This window comes from Protomyctophum parallelum (genome assembly GCF_964188405.1).
Source record: "Protomyctophum parallelum genome assembly, chromosome: 5".
Lineage (NCBI taxonomy): Eukaryota > Metazoa > Chordata > Actinopteri > Myctophiformes > Myctophidae > Protomyctophum > Protomyctophum parallelum.
In genome coordinates, this window is record NC_139702.1 from 40566598 (window position 1) to 40587111 (window position 20514).

Below are 20514 nucleotides of genomic sequence, written 5' to 3' on the forward strand. Positions count from 1 at the left end.
TGTGAAAGATATCCCCCAAATGTAAATTATTAATTTATTATATTATTATATAATTATTATATAATTATTATACATTTTCCATCAAACTTTATTTTTTTATTTTTTTTAACATATGTTTTAGTGTCAGTCCTAGTAGTACAAAGTAGTAGTAAGGTTGAAATCTATTTTTTGCAAGTAGAAATTAATGCGGGTGTTAGAGGGCTAAAACAGCTCTCCCTTGTAATGTAGAGGGGGTAACAGATCCAGTAGCCATCGCTGCCCTCTGGAGGCAGCATTATGCAACATTATTTAATTGTGTTAAAGGTGAGCCTTTTCATATAGGCACTATTGAAGAAGAAAGTACTTTTCTTAACACCCACGAGGTTGTTAATGCCATACAGCAACTTGCTGACAGAAAATCCAGTGGTCTGGACAATATTACAGCAGAGCACTTAAAGCTAGCTGGTCCCAGATTAGCAGTGTTGTTGTCTATCTGCTTCTCTGGGATGTTGACTCATGGCACTTTACCAGACTCCATGCTGTCTGTCGTTCTGGTTCCCATAATAAAAGACAAAGCTGGGAAAGTAGGGAGTATAGATAACTACAGACCCATAGCTCTTGCTAGTATTGTGTCCAAAGTACTAGAAAAACTACTCCTTGATAGACTAAGTATTTACATTTCCACCACTGACGATCAGTTTGGCTTCAAGCCCAAACATAGTACAGACTTATGTATTTACGCTCTGAAAGAAGCAGTGGAGACCTATAGAAGGCAGGGCTCTACTATGCTGGTTGGTTTTATTGATGCGTCGAGAGCCTTTGACCGAATCCATCACTACAAGCTTTTTAATAAACTCAAGCTTAGGGGTGTGCCAAAATGTCTATTACGCATTCTTGTCTACTGGTATGCTAACCAGAAAATGCAGGTAAAATGGGGGAGCACATTATCCACCCCTTTTAGGGTGGGTAATGGCGTCAGGCAGGGGGGGATTTTATCCCCAGCCCTCTTCAATTTATATATGGACGGCCTGTCAATGCAGCTGGGGGGGTGCAGAACAGGTTGTATGATGGGTGATAGCCTAATTAATCATTTTATGTACGCGGATGACCTTGCCATACTTTCCCCAAGTAGCAGTGGTTTCCAACAGCTACTCAATATATGTACAAATTACGGTATTGACTTTGATATTCAGTATAATGCCAAGAAGAGCATGATACTCATATGTAGAACTAAAGAAGATCTGGAACTTAAGTTTCCTGCCTTTCATCTGTCTGGTCAAATTATGGGTGTGTCCAAAATTACAAAATATCTTGGGCATATCATAACAGATACCTTAGAGGATGACGAGGACATGTTTAGACAGAGGAGAATGCTTTATGTACAAGCCAACATGTCCGTAAATTTCACCATTGTACTACGGATGTTAAGGTAAACCTCTTTAGAGCTTATTGCACCCCTCTCTACACAGCTCCACTGGTACAAGAAGGAGAGCTTACGCAAACTGCAAGTAGCCTATAATGACTGTCTTCGTATACTGTTAAAAAAACCAAGGAGCACTAGAGCCAGTGGGCTTTTCTGTTCATTGGGACTCACTACTTTCATGGCTCTGTTGAGGAACTTGACATTTAAATTCATGAGCAGGCTGGATCGCTCACTGAATGGACTCATTGGTCAGTTGACAGACCCAGGCCGTAGTTCTGTAAGGTACACTTCTACCATCAGAGGACACTGGTATAAGAGCCTCGCCTAGAGTAGTAACCTCTTGGGCTGGGTAAATGTACTGTATTTTTGTATTTTTTTTTATTTGTATTCTCCTATTTGTGATGTACTGTCTTACCCTGTGGGCCACGAGCCTGTAATAAAGTTTATATATATATAAAATGCATTAATATTCAGCTTCTCTTCTCATTTGAATTTCGCTAGGAATTCATGTCAGTGCTGGCTGGGGTAACATTAAGGCAGCCAGAATGCATTTAAAAGTGGGGCATCTATAATAGCTATTCCTCCACTGAGCTGTATAAGCCTGCTCCTCCATTAAGCTGGAAATATAATTTGTTCCTCTTTTTTTGTTGAGATGGTGTCTTTTCATGGTGACACTTGTGACGTAAAAGTGGCAGTAAAGCTTTGCGCCCACATGATGAGTGGTGTAGATACGGACTCGGAAATAATAAGCGTGTCCTCAATGTTCCTTGCATTTTATTGTAGGGGACTGTTCTACACTAGTGAGCACACTAGTGAGTGACTCCCTTAATAAAGACGTATGGGGGCATGGTGGTGCAGTCGGTAGGCCTACTAGCGCTGTCGCCTCACAGCTTGAAGGTCCCGGGTTCGAATCGCTGTAGGCGCCGGGGCCGTGTTCTCTCCTCTGTGTCATCAGCGCCCATACCCTACATGGAGTTGGCGAAAGAGCCTTTCTGTGTGGAGTTGGCATGTTCTCCCCATGTCCCCTATCCTATAGGGCAGTGTCTCTCAACCTTTTTTGTCCCGGGGCACACTTTTCATAGCCTAAAAATCTCGGGGCACACCTAGATATATGGTGTGTGTATATACTGTATATATAATATATGATATATATATATATATATATATATGAACCCAATATACTTTTAAAAACACACATGACAGCACTCGTCAAATTACTTTAAAGAGAAAGAAAAGGACAGAGACAGTGCCTCAGTTTCACCAATTTATTTTTGAAAACTCATACAAAATGTAGCACACACATGTTCAATTTGTCAATGCAAAGTAATACTTCTAAATAAAAAAAGGAGTTGTAAAAACAAGAACAAAAATCTTTTGCCACAATACAATGGTCTTAAACTTGAGCACTTTTGTACAAAGAAAATCGTAAAAAACAATTGATAAAAAGAAAAGTAAATATTTTTGACAAGTTCTGTCTTAGTGTGAACCTTGAGCTTGTTTTCCTGAACAAAGAGTTTTTATCCTGGCTGGATGCTGGACAAACAGGTAGGTTGTGGAAAAGGGGAGCAGCACTGTCATGTTGTTTTCGCATGTCTATTTAGACGTGTGACAACAACAACGACGCAACAATAGGACGCCTATCTATCGCTTTCGGGGGAGTAGTGTTACTTTTGGTCAAAATCTCGAGGCACACCTGGAGATTTCAAAGGCACAGTAAAGTGCCGCGGTACATAGGTTGAGAAACACTGCTATAGGGTAGGTATACCCTCACAAAATGTGAGGCTATACCTATACCGGGGACACTCTCCCCCCCTGTCAGTGTCAGGTGATAAGAAGCGGCCTGTTCACTCCTCATGCATTGATGGAAGGAAGCATGAGCTCAGTTCGGGGCTCTCCCCAGATTGGCAGAGGCCGGGAGAGCCCATGATTAGGCTACAGCTTAGGCAATTGGCACCAGGTGAAATAAATGGCTTGGGGGATAAGAAATTGAGGGTAAAAAACCCCAACATACTGTGTATTGTCACTCTGTCCACCATGAAATCATTTTAGATTAACCATGTTCTACCTGGCGTCTCTCTTTTGAACAACAATCTTCAAAGATTGTCAATGTGACGTACATGCTACTAATCACCATTCACCAGTGATGAGTAGTACAGTAAATAAGTACATTTACTTGAATACTGTACTAGTATTTTTTGATACTTCCACTACATTTTAGAGAAATGTTGTTCTTTTGACTCTTTTGAAAATGTCTAAATTTCAATATGCATTGATATTTAAAAAGTTACTTTGCATTGTACGTTTGAAGACTAAAGTATTTGTTAAACATGTACTATTGAATACTTTTATTTTTTTTAAAGCAGTTTCCTCATACTTTAACTCAAGTTGATGCAACTTTCCCTTGCAGATGAGTAGTATTCGACCAGGAGTATCAATACTCTAGTATACTTTGTCCACCACTGCTAATCACCCTGCCTGCATATTGCTGTGCTCTCCATTCCAGCGTCCTTCTGCTGTCACTCAGACTGGCACTATAGGCTCCAGTAGGCTGCGTTCCAACACAGACGTTCCCTACAAACAGCCCAGTCTCTCACCATGGCAGTGCAGCCCGTGGCCAGTGACCATTCCATAGACGAGCTGGGCAACGAGTCCTGGACCGCGGCTGCTTTGGATGATGCTGCTGGCAAAGAAGAGGTCCCCCAAGAAGAAGAGGTGGACGTGGTGCCAGAGCCCGGCGCTCAGAATGACAATCTGTGCGAGGAGAACTGTCAGCCTTCAACAATTAAATTGGCCCGCGGTGCGCTCAAAGTGGAACAGCCGATAGAAGTGAGTCATGATGTCTCCACTGGGGCGGCGGCGTCACTCGAGACTGAATTTGAAAATGGAGAACAGACGGAAGGATCACAAGCGTGTCACAAATGGGAGAAGTCTCTCAATCTAGTTCAGGATAGTTTCCCATCCTCTCCTCGTGCCTTTAGGCTGTCACCCACAGAGGAAGGTACAAAGGCAGAGGACTGGTCCAGCCTAGAGGAAGAGCTGGCTGAGTGGATCAGTGATGCCGAGGTCACGTCCGACCAGGCAGATGAAGAAGACCTGCTGGCATCTTCCGATAGAGAGGGTGAAGAATGGCCTCTGGCACCGGACCTCCCTGAAGCTGCTGTTAACAGAGCTGAAGAGAAGGAGGAGGAGATGGAAGGAGACGGCAGGGCAAAGCCAGAGGAAGAGGAGGAGGAGGAGGAGGCATTATCACAGTCATACGGTTTGGACAGTAATGAATCTGAACGAAACGTATCCGAGGCCACCGTTAAAACCCGCACCGTCCATTTCTCCGCAGACTGTGATGTTTCTCCGTTCGCTGACGAAGCCATAGACAGAGGGTGTGTGAGCGCTGTGGACTCCAGGCCCCCGGAGGACGTCAGCTCAGCTTGGAAACGGCAGGTGAACCTGTATGGCGACAGCAGCAAGCCTGTTTTGTTTATTCCAATCAGCAGTCAGCCATCACCAGCCTCAACAACACAGTCTGCAGTTTCCTCGGGGAAACAGCAGAGGGGGCAGCAGCAGCAGCAGCAGCAGCAGCTGATCCAGGGCCAGCCTGAACATGACCCCATGGGAGTGAACCAGGAAGCAGCACAACAGGTGCTCGGCAGCCAGAGCTTGCCACCTTTGGCGGCCGTTGCCGTGGAGACGGCCAATCAGGGACCGGCAGGTACTCTTTGCTCTGCCTATGTTGTGGCTGTGGGAGAAATAAAGGCCAGCTGGGCGGGGAGAAACACAGAGCAGCAGGAGAAGGCAGAACGCAGGCAAACAGTTGGACAGAGTGCAGCAGGTGGACGTGCCACTGACGAGGCGGTGCTGCTGGGGGAGAAGGAGAAGAACCACACGGAGGAACGAGTGTTTGGATTCAGAACGAGAGCTGAAAACCTTGAAGACGACGTCGAGGGAAATTCAACTATATCCATTTCCAAACGAAGCAGAACCGCAAGGATGGAAAGCGACATATACGACGACAGCCAGAGTGACAGCGGGCTGTCGGCGGACTTCTCTCCATGCGGCACGCTGGAGACCACCCCCAACGACACCGAGACCGCCCCCACCGGGCCCCCGGCCGGCGGCGAGACCCCCATCGAGAAGGAGATCCGGCGGTCGGTGGAGCGCGAGCGCAGCCTGCGGAGGTCCCGGGGGCTTCAGACAGCGGCCGCCGCCCCGCAGTACGTGGAGATCCCTCTGAGGAGGTCCGTCCTGGTGCAGGCTCCGCTGCCCTCGGAGAGGAACCAGGGCAAGGACCGGCACTACGCCGGGAAGAAGATGCAGCGGGAGATCCACGCCGACACGCAGCGGGAACAGGACCTGGTCAACATCGGGACGGTGTCGGGCGGATACGACCGAGGGACGGTCCGCCAGCTCCGAGAGAGGCAGAACCTCTTCGAGGTCTTCCAGGAGGCCGCCGGCCCGTCGTTGACTCGGAGCAGGGCGCCGTCGTCCTGGGTGACCTCTCCCGGTGACCTCTCCGTCCCGGAGAACCGGGGCGGCGCCGGCTCGTCGGCCGCGTCCTCCCCCAGAGGCTCCTTTTCGGAGAGGAGACGGAGCTCGGAGCTCCCGAGCCCCATTCAGACCCCGGGTCCGTCTCCCGTGCTCGGACCGGGCCTCTCCGAGGGGGCCGACTGTCAGGTCATCATCCTGGAGAGCAACGACGTCAGACTCTACTACTCCGGGCCGCCGGGCCGCCACGCCCACGACGGCTCAGACATCGTCGACGGAGCTCTCCATCCCCCGTCGTCGTCGTCCCTCGCCGGAGAATACCTGGGCGATTTAATAGGGAGTGAGGAGGAGGAGGAGGAGGGGGAGGGGGAAGAGGAGGAGGAGGCTGCCGCGGCGCCGCCGAGGGAGAACCCTTTCTTCAAGCTCCGCTCCTCCGCCGCGGCTTTGGACAAGGTGGGCCGGGACATCCGCGAGGCGCAGGACAGGGAGAGGGAGCTCCGGAAGCAGAGGGGCTGCCTGTACGGAGGAGGAGGAGGAGGAGGAGGAAGAGGAGGAAGAGGAGGAAGAGGAGCAAGCAGAGGAGGAGACGTGACGCCCGTCAGCACAGCACCTCCTCCTCCTCCTCCTCCTCCTCCTCTGCTGCTGAATGGACTGACTCCTCCTGACCCGCCTGTCCTCCCCTCCAGGAGGGCCACGGGACCCTCCACAGGTTAGTGCAGAGCGGGGGGGGGGGATTTGTGTGTGTGTGTGTGTGTGTGTGTGTGTGTGTGTGTGTGTGTGTGTGTGTGTGTGTGTGTGTGTGTGTGTGTGTGTGTGTGTGTGTGTGTGTGTGTGTGTGTGTGTGTGTGTGTGTGTGTGTGTGTGTGTGTGTGTGTGTGTGTGTGTGTATGTGTTTATGCACTTATACGTGAAATAATTGTATATCTGTGGTGCGTGGCGAGATGATAAATCCTCTCAAACAGTCCAGTGAGCACATCGTTTAGTTTATTTCCCCCACAGCCGGTGGTACACCTGAGGACAGCCACTAGAAAGCAATGTTAGCTGTTGTTAGCAGCTATAATTCTATACACCAGAGAGCATATATAAATAAGCTCCCTATCCAACTAGAAAATACAACAGCGCCATAATAACTCAAACACGTAAATGTACTGTAGTAGCAGTGTCAGGCTGGTTGAAGGAGCCAGGAGCAAGGCAGAAACTCCTGAGTCATGTGTACGTCCTGACCTTTTATCCTGTCAGCAAGAACCAAACTTCACAAAGTGCTTCCCAAAAAAAGGCCAATCTTCAGGACAGGATCCTACGTCCAGTTTGTCTAACCCAGTGGTTCTCAAAGTGGGGTCCGGGGATCCCCAGGGGTCCTCGAGGGAGTTCCAGGGGGTCCCCACTCCCCTAAATGATAGATAGTTAGGAAGGAACCAAATCAGAGGATGTATAACTCTCAGAGTTAAAAGTATCTGTAGTTCAAATAAATGTAATGGAGTAAAAGTAAAAAAAGGTTGGAAAATACTCAAGTAAAGTACAAATACCTCAAAGTTTTAGTTAAGTACAGTATAGTAAATGTACTCATAGTTACTTTCCTCCACTGCTTATAAGTCAATGTAGGACAGTATTATTGAAAATGCAAAATGCATGCATGCATACCAGTGACTCCCAAACCTTTTCATGTCAAGGACCCCCAAATCAACACTAATTAGCCCGCGGACCCCATTTGAAAATACATTTAATGGCACTTCTATCTCTGGGACCCCCAATTTATATTGTAAAATAAAAGTTAATTTAACTCTGAGAATGTACACATTTTAACATAATTCTACAGACACATAAGCGTCCATTTGGCTCCAAACTATCATTTAGCTGGGGAGTAGGGACCCCCTGGAACTCCCTCAAGGATCCCTGGGGGTCCCCGGACCCCACTTTGGGAACAACTGCTGTATACTGCCTGCAGTAACTTACACATATTGTTGGGGGCTTTAATACTAGGACTACTATTTATATGCATAATATTCCTGTGTTACTCAGAGTTGTGCTGTATGGCCCAATACTGTCATAATGTAATGCTTGATTTATAGTAGCACTGCTTTAAAGCAATAGTAAAGCCCGATGTATACACCATACATCGGGCTTTACTATCGCTTTAGAACAGTGGTTCTCAAGCAGTGGTCCGGGGACCCCCAGTGGGCCTTGAGGGGGTTCCAGGTGGTCTCCAGTTAATGATGGAGAGTTGGTAACCAAATGGACCCTTATAAATCTTTAACTCGTGAGAGCGTACATTTTTGTTAGACATCTGCATTATTTAATTTACAAGACGTCTACACAATTCGAGAATGTAGAAAAAAAAACGACAACAAAAAGTTTTGGGTCTGAGAGGCTAAATCTCATCAGATGGTGGTCCGTGGCTCAAATGCCAAATAAGTAATGGGCCTTGATATGAAAAGGGTTGAAAACCACTGCTTTAGAGTCAGACGATGAGTTTATAATTCTTTATTATAGGCTATTCTTCTTCATCAGTAACATCTGCTAATGTCTCTCTGCTGCTCTGACATGTTCACTTTCAGCAGGCTTCATTTATCCACTGTAAATAGCCCGTTAAGAAGACCCTTTATACTTTAGCTATTGAAAGATGGCAGATCTACAAGCATATATATATATATATATATATATATATATTCTTTCACAGCAAACATTTGTAACTCAAATATTTGTTACTGGGGGGTGGGGTCACTGGAACAACATATTAATGATTAATAAACATAATAATGACTCTTACCTCCGTCACCTTTACCCTCCTCCTCCACTCCCTGTTCCCTCTCTCCTTCTGCGTGTGCGTGTGCGTGCGCGTGTGTGTTTGTGTGTGTGTGTGTGTGTGTGTGTGTGTGTGTGTGTGTGCGTGCGCGTGTGTGTGCATGCGTGCGTGTATCCCTCCCAGCAGCACGCCAGTCCCTGTGCAGGCTGGGCGTCATGTGGCCTCCAGCCCATACTGAAGACCAGCAGCTTGTTTGGCCTGAGGTGAGTCAGTCTGTTTGACTGTATAGTCATCATACGGTCAAACACGCCCAACACTTTCCATGAGTGGTTCCAAAGTTAGATAATAGTACTGCGTGTTTGTTCACACAATGAATGTCGTAAATGACACATATCCGAAACAACTATGACGTGGGAGTTTCCCTTGGCTAAGATTAAGGTGCGTTCAAAACGGAAGATTTGTTTCCAGTCGCTTTAATCGCTTTACTTTGGTCGCGCAAGTCCCTTAATTAGCTCCAGCTGTTGCACTCTCTTCCATGTGAGATCTGTATAGCTCTCTTCCGCCTCCCCCGAGTGGTGCATTATATTATTGATTATTGATTGACAGTTTCAACGACAACAACAACAACGACTGTGACACAGACGCAGAGAGGGCTTCCTTGACTCAAATACACCAGAGTAAGGCCAAGTGTGGACAAGGACGGACACATGCACACCACACCGTCTGGAGAGACCTATAGGAGGACCCTATAGGCAGGAGGCAAACCATAGTCCTAGAGACCTCTCAGTGCCTGCTATCCCCCAAGAACACACAAGGCAGAGATAGCTTCCTGTTAGTTCTGGCATGAGATAAAGGACAGTGGGCGGGTCCGCGGGGGTGCCCTGGGCGTGGCAGTCGCTGGGGTGTGGTCAGCAATGGTTTGCTGCACCTACTACTACATCTACATTCCCTGTTGGCCAGGTGTGGCCCTCTCTCGTGGTGCTGGTTGCGCCTCAGGGGGTGGCTGCGTCCGAGGCGCCGCTCTGTGGACTTGTCTATAGCTGGAAGCCTGGAGGAGAAGGGCAGTGACTTGGCCTTGGTTGAGGGTTGAAACTAGGGCTGTGAATCTTTGGGTGTCCCACGATTCGATTCGATTCTGATTATTGGTTTCACGATTCGAATCAATATAAAAAATAAATAAAATCAAAAGCATTTTTTTTCCAGAATCAAAATGATTCTCTATTCAAAATGATTTTCGATTCATTACATAGGATTTCATCATGATCTACTCCAGTCTTGTGGCATGAAAGCAGTAGAGTAGAGTAGAGTACATTTCTTAAAAACTTCTGACTGAGTCTGACTGACACTTTTCTCACTCTGTTACCAGAACAATACATTCAAGTAAAAACTGCTGTAAAATTAATAAAATTGGTAGACTTAAGGCCTATTCATAGTCTGGATTTTCGGTGGTGAGGTGGGGGTCCATGGTGGGGGGTCCACTGGACGCGTGCGTGCGTAAAAAAACGAACGGGGGCAATTTGAAAGCAGTCACTCAACGCAACGCATCGTAGGCAGTGGAGCCACCCTTCATTGATTAAAAAGGGAACATTCTGTGGCGGTGACGGAGACGCGACACTGACGCACCCGGTGGAGTGTTAGGCACATGCAGAGACTAGAGACACACTCACACTAACGAGTTGCCTTGATGCATGTTGCCTGTCAATGAGGGTCAGCTGGCTCCTCGTTGACAGACACACCTCAGCTGTGCTGAACTGAAAAATACACGATGTTTACTGTGATTAGGGTAAGCTTACATTTCATACTGTATCTCACAAACACCATGTAGTGAAAACTGTAACCGTAACCAAAAAAAAAAAGGAAAATCTGGGGGAAAATAAATAAATAATAATAATAGATTTTTGGAAATTATGAATCGATTTTGAATCGTTCATAACGGGAATCACAATGCAAACATTTGTGTTTGATTACTGGTGGTGTTCTGCCCCTCCCCCCTCATCAAACAAAAATGTTTGGTCAAACCATGTGACTCCCATTGTAAAAGCATTGTGCTGGCCCAAAAAAACTAAAAAAACGTCCAAACATTTGCTTGATTGGTGTTTGGTACGTGTGAATGAGGCCTAAGAAGGTTGGAGACCACCTGATGACCTCTCTTCCAGGCCAAGGCTTCATCCAGTAGAAATGGATTATATTTGCATCTTTGATGTATTTACAAACTGATTATTGATAGGCCTATATGATTGATATAACAGATATCAGATATAGATATAAAGTACACAGTAAATTAACTTTGGGAGTGTAACCAAACTATTTACAATTTAGGCATTTAGCAGACGCTCTTAATCCAGAGCGACTTACATTAAGCAAGAACAAAAAGCATGGGAATACATCACATAAAAGCATTTATCATGAAACATGCGTAAGCTAAGAAAGTAACAGTGGAATATCTATATAATGAAACTATACATACACTATACATATAAACTATACATATTTACTACTATGCTATACATATGTACTATGGCGTGCTATGACTATATACAATGCAATTATAGTGCTGTCTACATAACATGCTATAAGTCTGTGTCAAATGCTATCTAAGTCAACAGAAATGCTATCTAAGGGGGTAGGGTAAGTGCTATGGGCCATGATGGAGTCTGAAAAGGTGGGTTTTCAGGCTACGGCGGAAGATTGGGAGTGATGCTGCAGTTCTGACTGCAATGGGAAGTGCATTCCACAGTTTTGGAGCCAGAAGGGAGAAGAGTTTGGGACGTGTGGAGCGTTGTCCCTGCGTTTTTAGTGAAGGTACTTCCAGCTTCAGTGCGTTGGCTGATCTGAGTGCGTGGGAGGGTTTGTAGGGTTCAATCATACTTGCAAGATATGGGGGAGCCATACCTTTCGTTGCTTTGAATGCCAGCATCAGAGTTTTGTATTCTGTGCGGGCAGCGACCGGGAGCCAGTGGAGGGAGTGGAGCAGGGCGGAGACATGTGAGAATTTTGGCTGGTTGAAGACCAAGCGAGCTGCGGCATTTTGGATCAGCTGGAGAGGCTTAAGTGCACATGCTGGTAGGCCAGTAAGGAGGGAGTTACAATAGTCGAGTTTTGACAAGACTGTTGTCTGGATTAGGAGCTGGGCTGATTCCTGGGTGAGGAACGGTCTAATTCGTCGTATGTTATAGAGTGTGAACCTACAGGATCGAGTGACAGCTGTGATGTGTGAGCTTTGAACGAGAGCTGACTGTCCAGGACAACACCAAGATTCCTGGCTGTTGGGACAGACGTTACCAGGGCGTTGTCTACGGAAATAGTTAGCTCCCGCATAGGGCAGGACTTAGCTGGGAAGAAGAGAAGCTCAGTCTTGTCTGGGTTCAGCTTGAGGTGGTTGGAGGACATCCACTGTGAGATGTCAGCCAGGCATGCAGTGATGCGCAAACAAATTAAACCCACTCGTTACATAATTGTACCTAGAAAAAACACCTATAAAATAATTCCTGCTACTATATAATTTATGAGCGGCAAAATTAGTTCCTATGTCTTTGCTTGTATATTGTTTTTGGATGAATAAAACCACCAGGGCTCCGAAAAACATCAAGACTCAATGATTGTCTGCCAGCATGCAGGGGCGTGCACAGATAGACACCAATTGTGCTAAAGCACCTGCACTTTTGCCCTCTAGTCTGGACAGCAAAGTGCCCTTTTGAACATTTTTACAGTTTAGAAGTTTTTTGTACAGTTTGTTAATTAAATTTTTGTTTTGTATACAGTGTACATACAGTATATGTGACCCATATGGTGGCATCGACCATCTCTGGATTTAAAGCATCTAAAATATTATTTATGGCCCAAAATCTATAAATCTCACACTATTAAGGCAGCCGGCCGGTTCCACGTGCCGCACAAGGTGCCCTTTTTTCACTTGAGCACCTGCCCCCCTCAAAATGTCTGTGCGCGCCACTGGCTGTCAGGACGCGATGCGTGGAGCCTGGGGGAAGCGAACGTTGCTTCAGTGGGTTTTTCTCCAGCCGGAGCGAAGATAAAAGGCGACTGTTCACTTCGTTCGCATCACCCGTCCGTGTGACTTCTCGCCTTTGCATTGACTTTGACTTTGTATGTAATCGCATCGCTCTAACTATCCAGGTTTCGGTTTGAACGTAGCTTTACGCATGCACTTTCAACCCGGCATCCCTGTCTTTAGCATGTCCTAATTTTTCTATCTATTGAGAAAACAACAATATATGTTGACAAAGACACTTCATACATTTGGAAACATATTTGTATTCAAATCAATATAGTCTTCAGTTCATTTCATATTATTTTAAAAGTAGGCTAGCTACAGTTGAATTTCCTGCCTGCAGTACACCGTGCCAACGGTCGGACCAGAAGTGGGGACGCTGTCTCATTTGGGGGCATGAAATTTGTAGTCCCCGTGTGTCTCTATTGGCTGTCTGGAGGTGTGAACTGTGAAGTCCACTCCCATGGGGTAGGAACTAAAGGTGACAGAGGTAATTTTGACCGAAAACTAATAGACAGATATGGTATAAGTTATAAGTAGGCCTATGCCTATAAATTGATATTTAGAAGATGAAAAAACACATGGAAGGAGGAAACCATCTGAGAGCTTCACAGGCATGATAAACTTCAAAATCTCAAAATGGGTCAAAAAGAGCTCACAGACACGCAAGTGTTAAAAGCTTGCACTGATCCCCGATCAGCATTTCTCCACTTCCTAGCTATTCTAAATAATGCACAGAGGTGTAGAACTGCATCAGACTGCACAGGGCCCAGTGAATAAAGACACTGAACTCCTCTCTCTCAGCGAGCATGACTCACAGACTAGTGCTGCTGATAATGCAAATGTACACAAAGTAAATGGCTTGTCTATACCTTTTATTTGTATCTTTATTTTATCCAGGAAAGCCCTTGAGATTTAAATCTCTCTTTCGAGGGAGACCTGGCCAAGACTGCACACCATTACAAGGCTACAAAGACATTGTAGAATAGAAAATGGGGAACAAGGAACAATAAAGGAAAATACAGCAAATTAAAACAGACAAGGGACAACAGATACAAAAGCCAGCAACCGCATGCACTCGAATTCAGTTACGCTGTTTTATCTGAACATGGCTTTGAACTCTCCTAGGGAGACCGAATCATTATGCCGTTAGTGTGATAAGGAAATGAAACCAGAGAGAAAGGGAGAGGGACAGAGAATAAGAGAGTGAGAGGGGTGAGTGAGTGTGTGGCGTCTGTGTTTGTAGTCAATAAAAGAGTTCCCAGACAATCCAAGTGATTCGTACAACCCGTCTTGCGGCTGTGTATCTCTTTGAACACTAGTGCCTCTGATTAGCCATGAGTGCAGCATCAGGCTTTAGTTCCTCTGCATTTCAGCTTCACATTAGCATGTTTTCGCTGCGCTAGGAGGAATTGGCTATGCGTGGTTCAGCTTGCCATTAGCATTGCATAATGAGAAGCTCCATTCTGTCCTGCGGTGACAAAACCGGGACGATCCTGGGCCGATGCAGGGACGTCTGCCAGATGTCCCAGTTTGGCCCACATTTGGCCCACGTCCCAGTTTGGCCCACATTGGCCCAGTTTGGCCCACAGTTTGGCCCACACACTCTAATCTAATGTTGAGTTTTTCAACATTCCCTATCAAATTGTTGTTAAAATAATATCACTAGTTTTCAGTGCTTAGATGTGTAAGAAATTGCCGTGGAGAAGAACCATATTTATCTGTCTCTTCTCCTGTGTTTCTCCTCTCTGATGTCAGGGGTGTCATAGTCATCAGAAGGTGGGGGCCGTGGGGAGGGGATTCACATGAATTTGCACGCACGCAATTATTTTAATTTTTATTATTTTACCATATTTTTGACCTAAATTGAACACAATCAACGGCCAATAGACTTTCATATAGGGGAAACCAAGTTGACCAATCACAGTGGGGCTTTTTTAACTGCAGTGGGAGCATAATAACGCATCGCGGACATCCAAGTGGAAAAAAACAACAAAACGGCCAGTCATTATCACAGATCTGTGAGAGTGGGGGTGTCGCGTCATACTCACCATATATGGGTGTGACGGCTGTGACGCCCATGTCTGATACAATTTACAGTTTACAATTTAGGCATTTAGCAGACGCTCTTAATCCAGAGCGATTTACATTAAGCAAGAACTAAAAACATGGCATACATCGCATACATAAAAAGTAGTTATCATGAAACATGCGTAAGCTAAGAACGTAACCGTGGAATATCTATATAATGAAACTATATAAACTATACATAGGCTACTATATACTATACTATACATTTATACTATAAAGTGCAATGACTACATAAAATGCAATTCTAGTGCTGTCTACATAACATGCTATAAGTCTGTTTGTATAAAATGCTATCTAAGTCTACATAAAGTGCTTATCTAAGGGGCTATAGGGCAAGTGCTATGGGCCATGATGGAGTCTGAAAAGGTGGGTTTTCAGACTCCATCTAGAGTCTGAAAAGGGCAAGTGCTAGGGAAAGTTCTATGGGCCATGATTGAGTCTGAAAAGGTGGGTTTTCAGACTCCATCTAGAGTCTGAAAAGGTGGGTTTTCAGACTACGGCAGAAGATTGGGAGTGAGGCTGCAGTTCTGATTGTAATGGGAAGTGCATTCCATAGTTTTGGAGCCAGAAGAGAGAAGAGTTTGGGACGTGTGGAGCGTTGTCCCGGCGTTTTTAGTGAAGGTACTTCCAGCTTCAGTGCGTTGGCTGATCTGAGTGCGTGGGAGGGTTTGTAGGGTTCTATCATACTTGCAAGATATGGGGGAGCCATACCATTGGTTGCTTTGAATGCCAGCATCAGAGTTTTGTATTCTGTGCGGGCAGCGACCGGGAGACAATGGAGGGAGCGGAGAAGGGGGGAGACGTGTGAGAATTTTGTATGGTTGAACACCAAGCGAGCTGCGGCATTTTGGATCAGTTGGAGAGGCTTAAGTGCACATTTAAGTGTAGGCCAGTAAAGAGGGAGTTACAACAGTCAAGTTCTGACAAGAGAAGACTGTTGTCTGGATTAGGAACTGGGCTGACTCCTGGGTGAGGAACGGTCTAATTCGTCATAATTATAGAGTGTAAACCTACAGGATCGAGTGACAGCTGTGATGTGTGTTTTGACCGAGAGCTGACTGTCCAGGACAAAACCAAGATTCCTGGCTGTTGGGACAGACGTTACCAGGGCGTTGTCTACTCAAATAGTTAGGTCCCGCATAGAACTTAGCTGGGAAGAAGAGAAGCTCAGTCTTGTCTGGGTTCAGCTTGAGGTGGTTGGAGGACATCCACTGTGAGATGTCAGCCAGGCATGCAGTGATGTGCTCTTCCACCTGGGTGGCAGAGGGGGGGAATGACAGAAACAGTTGTGTGTCATCGGTATAGCAGTGATAGGATATATTGTGAGCAGAGATGATAGTGCTTGAAAGGGATTTAGTGTACAGTGAGAAAAGGAGGGGACCAAGTACAGATCCCTGTGGGACCCCAGTTTGGAGGGTCCGGGGGGACGATAGCAAACCTTTCCAAGAAACCTGGTAAGTCCAGTCGGTGAGGTAGGAGGAGAACGACTTTAGTGCCGTCCCACCGATGCCCAGATCAGCTAGGGTGTCTAGGAGCAGCTATGGTGGTTCACTGTGTCAAATGCTGCTGTATAGGTCTGATGTGGTCTACTGTATGCACCCTGGCTGTATGTACCAAATAAGTTTATAAAGCTCTCAATGGTCTTGCACCTTCCTACCTCACGGAGAAGCAGCTTTCTGCTTCTATAGGCCAACAGCTTGGAATAAACTCCCATTTACACCTCAGACAGGCAGCCTCTGTAGACATTTTTAAAACACAAGACCTATATTGTATTGTTGTTCATGTACTCACTGTTTTTCTGCCGTTATTTTAATGTTGTTTTAGGTTTTAAGACCTATATTGTATTGTTGTTCATGTACTCACTGTTTTTCTGCCGTTATTTTAATGTTGTTTTATATGTTCTATGATATCATTCTGCTTTTGCTTTTATTTTAAAGTTATTTTATGTTTATGTTTATGTTTTTGCTTTTATCTTTTATCTTTTTTGCACATTGCACTGCATTTATGTCATGAAAGGTGCTATATAAATAAAGTTTAGTATTATTATTACTACTACTATTATGATTACATTGTCCTCCCCTCACCCCATCTCAGAGTCCTCCTTGGACTCCCAGACAGAAGACTCCTCTCCTGCAGCGCTGGGAGCTGGGCCTGGTCAACGGCCACGGAGACGGAGACAGAGAGGAGGACAACTGACATGAAACGGCCGCGGTGAAACGAGGGGCATGGAAAAGATGGCAGGAGGAGGAGACAGACCGCTGGCTGGATTCAACAGACGGCTTCAACAGACGGAGGGACTGCATGGCACACATGAAAGCGGCTGCTAGGAGCGGCAGCTGAGGATAAGCAAGAGTCGCTGGGGTGCAGAGAATGAAAAATAACCAAGGTGTATGAGGAGGAGTCAAAAAGGGAGGGGCGAGGAGAACTGAATCCCCTCAAGGAGAGCGAGGAGTGCTCCTGAGGAGGGCCATGTTGTGCAGCAGCAGGTTACCTGAGTGATTACAGGCAATGCTCCGGCACGGTGCCGAGGACAGTGAAACCATGCCGTGTCGGACACACTGTGCTCTGCAGAGCTGTTCGGTAAAGAAAGGAAGAGAAAGTTAATACTGCACCTGGAAGGAGTGAGATAGTACATTTGGAGGATATCCGAACTTCAGATCAGATTTTCCAACCTTATCCTTGTTGGAGGATTCTTTTTTTTTTTTTTTACGACAAAGGAGAATTATTAGTTATTGTATAGTTATTGTATAGTTATTGGAATGGAGTGGCATAAGCCTATCTAATGAAAATAATCTTCTGTGATTTCAAAGACATTGAAGTTGCATGTACCATGTGTTTTACTAAACGTTTAAATTGAAGCACTGATTTTTCATAATATGAATATGAATTTTGGGAGATTATTTTCTACTCCAATAGTTTATTTACTGAGCTTTTGCAAATAATTATGATAATTACAACAAAAAAACAACAGAAAAAAACACTGACTATGGATGCATTTGAAGAATGAAGACTTTATTTGCCGAAATGTCCGTATGCTGCACATGCCTATACTTAAATAAAAACTAGTCTACCTACTGTAAGGACTTTTGCGTGCTGGTGATTCATCTGATGGATTTATTGAATACTTTATTAGATTACTAAATCTAAACAGCAACAGATTACAGTCACAAACACTAATTGGTCAGGATAGCACAAAAAACAAACTCCCCTAGTGTATAGGTACCCTCACAAAAAACATGCAGTAATCCTGGTCTCTATACTACCTCCCCCTGGCCAGCCTGCAGGGCGCCTGATGGAGGGGAAAGGAACTGGTCGGAATAACGTGTTCCTTCTACACGCTACGTCCAACCGGGGAAACTCTCCCCTGTCAGGTGAAAAGAAGTAGCTTGGACTCCTCATGCATAGAAAGAAGCATGAGGTCAGTCTGCTGCAATTCTCTATAATCTTATCGTTATAGATTACGATTACGTTCCCGGCCCTCAGTGGTGTGTCATGCTGATATCTTATCAACAGCTGTACAGTACAGATGATGTGATGATAGGTGGGCGAGTCACACCAGTCATACCAGCAGCCAGATATATAGTAAGAGAGTGGCGACAGTGCGACACTAGCGTTGACTCCCATTGTAACAATGGAATGCGGAAGTGCTCATTCTATCTCAATGGGATAGTTCCAGCCATAGGAGCAATGTTTATAAGTTGGAACTATAGCCCATAGAGGCACCCACTTTGCTGCAAGATCAAAGCGTGTCTATCTCTTACTCTACACTCTGCCAGCAGCATGATGCCTGTTCCCTGTTCCCTGTTCCTCAAGCCTTCAGTCCTTGATTGCCCTCAGTGGGGCTTGTTGTACGGACCAGTGTTGCCATGTCTGATTTTATATGATATTATAAGCGACTTTGGGCTTCTTTTTCTGTAAAGTTGCTTGTAAATATTGGTAGTTTGTGGGTTGCGGCTTTTTGGGCTTGTTTCTTAAGTGTAGTTGCAGTGCTTCTTGTATATTTCATAGGACCTACATCTAAAAATATTTTGTGCCAGGGACCCCCATACCAGATTTGTGTTGTTAAAATGTTTTTTTTTTAATTGTCACGTCTTTCTGAGATTAACAATAAATAAATAGATGATCTACAAGCTCACAACGCCTCATGTTGCTTGTTGTAGGCTATTTTCAAATAGCCGATGTGGTAGCCTATAGTCGCTTCTTTTGGGCTTGTTTTCATAGACCTGGCTGCTTATTTCTGTCACAGAACCTGGCACCACTGGTACTAATCACTCCCTGATAACTGCCCTCAGCCCGGTTTGTGACTCATTAAACTAATTGCTGCATGGAGGCTGTTTAATAAGACTTTCTTTATGCGCTGGCGCCGTCTCATTGGCCTGTGTATTGGCGAGTGAGATTAGCGTAGCAGACAACGCTTTAATGACCTCCGCACTCCGGTGAATAATTCATCATCTCATTCTTACTGGACGGAGGCCAGTGACACTGTGTCCTGGCCTGGGACCTAGCTGTCCTGTCATATAAGTCACAGCTTGTTCAAAGTGATTATGGTTTAATTTAATTAAATTCTATTCTATTCAAAGGAGCTTTATTGGCATGAGAAAACTGAAACATAATGTTTGCATTGCCAAAGCAAAATATAATAAAAACAGTTGAAAATGGGTAAACCTATACAGTTGGCAGCGGAACAACATTCTGTAAACAGAGCTATGTCAAATGATGTTATACGGGGTATAAAGCTCTTTTGAAATAGCACCAATCTTTTGCAGTCAATTAGGGACAAACACTGTAGCAGCATTCTTTCCCAAGACTATTTATAGTAGGCCTATACAAAAAAAGCCACGGTAGCAGCTCAATCTGTTTACATGTAGACTACAGTATAGGTCTAGGTCGGTCTACACAGGCACAGATAGTACTAGTCCTTAGGGTGGTTGTGTTCCATTGGCTAGCCTTGTTTTATCGCAACAGTTCATAATTCATGGGCCTGCTTGCCTAATACTGCCACCTAATACTGCCACACTTTGTCAGATTTGACAGTACTGTATATCACCAGAGTCGTCGTGTTAAAGTAAGTGATGTAAAGGCAGTCAGAACGCCTGCGAGTGTGAAGTATACCATGCACGCACACACGCACGCACGTATGCACGCGTCGCACGCACGGCGCACGCACACAGTCACACACAAACATGTACACAAACTGCACCACACTCACGTCAGTCAGTATGAGTATTATCCTCTGAGGGTGTTGTGGCGAATGTGGCCCACTCACTGTGCTCAGGGTCTATGCCTCTGTTTTTGAGACCCCCCCGCCGCCCTTCATTCATTTGTATCATCGATGGAGATATGTTTTATCGCTGATATGCTCATAATTATGTGAAATGAATTAATACAAATTTTCATTAAATACATTAATTTGATTGTAGAGAGAAATGTTTGTTAGCCACATTAAACTTTTTGACGCTTTATTTTAGGAGAAAACTGTATTTTTCTTTTTTTTTATCCCACAATTTTGCAACCCATTTTTTTCACCTCATGCTTCTTTCTATGCATGGGGAGTCCAAGCTGCTTCTTTTCACCTGACAGGGGGGAGTTTCCCTGGTTGGACGTAGCACGTGAAAGGAACACGTTATTCCGACCAGTTCCTTTCCCCTCCATCAGGCGCCCTGGCTGGCCAGGGGGAGGTAGTTTAGAGACCAGGGTTACTGCATGTTTTTTGTACCCTAGGGGACACGGAGAACATGCAAACTCCACACAGAAAGGCCCTTTCACCAACCCCACCTCGGTTATGGGCAC

General features: G+C 45.3%; 1 protein-coding gene across 1 annotated transcript; it reads left to right on the forward strand.

Annotated features, from left to right (window-relative positions):
• The first annotated feature begins 5236 nt into the window (after positions 1-5236).
• On the forward strand, positions 5237-18025 carry misp3 (MISP family member 3). Its single transcript, XM_083764479.1, has 3 exons — positions 5237-6590; positions 8808-8887; positions 16819-18025. The coding sequence occupies exons 1-3, from the start codon at positions 5387-5389 to the stop codon at positions 16918-16920; spliced, it is 1386 nt and encodes a 461-aa protein (XP_083620605.1). The 5' UTR covers positions 5237-5386; the 3' UTR covers positions 16921-18025.
• Positions 18026-20514: the final 2489 nt, after the last annotated feature.